General features: G+C 36.2%; 1 protein-coding gene across 1 annotated transcript; it reads right to left on the reverse strand.

The window, feature by feature from the left end:
* Window positions 1-1,380: 1,380 nt before the first annotated feature.
* Window positions 1,381-2,139, reverse strand: LOC128745098 (mediator of RNA polymerase II transcription subunit 6-like). Its single transcript, XM_053842084.1, has 2 exons — window positions 1,818-2,139; window positions 1,381-1,760 (listed from the first exon to the last, which is right to left on the reverse strand). The coding sequence occupies exons 1-2, from the start codon at window positions 2,012-2,014 to the stop codon at window positions 1,448-1,450; spliced, it is 510 nt and encodes a 169-aa protein (XP_053698059.1). The 5' UTR covers window positions 2,015-2,139; the 3' UTR covers window positions 1,381-1,447.
* Window positions 2,140-2,638: the final 499 nt, after the last annotated feature.

Genomic DNA, 2,638 nt, shown 5'->3' on the forward strand with positions numbered 1-2,638 from the left:
TCATTATAGTGACTTTAAAAAAAACAAAAAAAAGTAATGCAATCTCATGATCCCTTTTACGGCTCACTTGAAATATGCTGATCCATTCACCGCCCATATGGGTGCCATTTACAGCGCATATTTTTTACTATTGCCAAATAAATAAAACCCGCGTTTGACCCTTGTTTTGGGTTTGGCATTTATAGCAGAATAGAACGCTAATGTAAATACTGTGGACTTATTTCACGTTATTTAGTAGAATAGTTACTTTGGTTAGTAACAAGTTCGATTGAGCTAATAATTAATTTAGTCATTTGCACTCGGTGTCTTAATAAAGACGCGATCAAAATGTCGTTTCTCGCTACTCACTATATAGATTATTTATTTTGGAAATGAACTTTTATGAATATAGTGGAAATTTATGTTTAATTCGTATCATTAAACATACAAAATTGTTGTTTGTCAATAGTTTTTACAATAATGAACTATTTTAAAAAGATATAAGCATTTTTTGTGCGAAATGAGCGGGAATGGCGACCTTATGGTATTTGCTTCTATGCGAAAACCATCCCAAAGAAAAATAAAAACAAAAAAGACTCTGTTACCAGTTTTTATGGCCGAATCGTTAGGGCTTCCACTTCTGTTCTGTGCTTTAATGTTATTTGTAACCAATGGCCCTTTTAAAGGCACAAGCGAGTTGAAGCAAGATTATTGAAACATGTCAAGCTACGCATAATCATATTTATTACAATAATCTGTGGGCTGGTCATTCATTACTATTTCAACCTTTATGATGCACACAAGTGATTTTTAAAAGGAATCTCTTTATGTAGAATAGGTGACAACAAAAACCATTTTCTAGGAATCACCATAAGATTTAAATCGGAAAGCATTCAGATTCACAACATGCACGAGGAATAACGATTAAATTGAGGGACTCCTAAGTCATCAAAAAAGTTTCTCCTAAGTCCACCATCTTTCAAATCAGTCCGCGGGCCGCACGAGTTATCTCAAAGGGCCACATGCGGCCCGCGGGCCGCAGTTTGGCCATCACTGACTTAAACAATGGCACTCACAGATTCTTATAAACATACGTATGCCATAAATGCAGTTTACATTAGTCTTTGATCTAGTGATCTGATATAGTCCTACGAAAGGGTGGTACAACCCTTACGGCTGTATACCTTGTAGTTTTTATCCTAATTTTATGCATTTCATAAAAATATCGCCGAGTGCGCGGCCATTGGAACTGCGCGGCGACTGGTGCTTTCACGGTACATACTATCACATATATCTAACTTTATTTCATTCTACATGCGGAACTAACATTTACGCGGCTGTCGGATTGGTTGTCAAATTGCGGGATGAAATGAACCTCATACACTTGTATATTAGGTAACAGCTATTTTCGGTTAAATTTTATTCCGAATAACAATTTTTAGAGATTTATAATAATATCGTGCTAATGTTAGATGCTGTTATAAATTAAACGCAACTTACTTGCTTTATTAGAAGAGAAGTCCCACGAATATCCCTTACTTGGATGATAACGCGAAAATGAACTAGCTTCTTCAAAAGCACTCTGTAGATGATGTACAGTAGACAGTATTCTGGAGTTAAAAACACTGGATAAATCCGGCGCTTGGTAAACGGTTCCGGCGATTATATAATAATCTGCCAAAGGAGTTGCCTCGTTTGAATTGTGTCGATGTTGCTTTCGAATTACATATAGAATTGGATCTTGTACATGCAATAATATATATTCAACGCCAGTCATGTTACTGAAAGAAATATTCTGGATGTATCCAAGAAACTTTATGCTTATACAGTATTCTTACTTTAAAACATCTAAACTCTGTCGCTGCATTCGCACAATTTCGTTGTTGCAAGTACGGTCATAAAAAGGGTTGGATTTTTCCGAGAAATAATCCATAACATTAGTCGGATTCAGTATTGGTATCCAGTTAGAATCATGCCAAGAAATCCACAATGGATTTTCTTGCATTATGGAAAGTCCTAATCTGCCTGGCATCATTACACTTTTGAAATTTTGTTTCTAAAAAACTAAGCTTATAAATACGACTCAATCCGGGACACTACAGGAAGAAAGCCTAAAATTTTAATAATTATTTTTTTGACTGTTTGTTAAGTGGTTGTGTATTCGCGTTGACGGCATTAAACGATCTCTTGCACACTCAAAAAAATGCCCGTATGTACGTGTGGGTGAAAATCTGCGAAAATGTCAAAGTAAATTGATATACCAGGTAGAGTGACTATATACAGAGTGGCGACAATGTCAAAATTGGAATGATAATTATCTGTCAGTGTCATTCCAATCGAGCAGATGACCTATCCAACGCGTATGCAGGAAAGAGAAAGAAAAACCTTGGAAAAACCGCTTTGCATACATTTGGGATGACTTGTCGCCACTCTGTATATAGTCACTCTAATACCAGGTATGTGACCATCGAGGGTTGCATTAGTGTGTGTAGAAAGAAGAAGACATAGTTCTGAAATATGGTGGAACCACAGAGAACAGACATCTAAGCGAAATGTCACAGAGAACAGACATCCATTCAGGAACAAATTTTTCGGGAATTCTTGGATAAAATTTCAAATTAAGATCACCTAATATGCTAGCGTCACCACCACTATAGTT

This window comes from Sabethes cyaneus, chromosome 1 (assembly GCF_943734655.1).
Source record: "Sabethes cyaneus chromosome 1, idSabCyanKW18_F2, whole genome shotgun sequence".
Lineage (NCBI taxonomy): Eukaryota > Metazoa > Arthropoda > Insecta > Diptera > Culicidae > Sabethes > Sabethes cyaneus.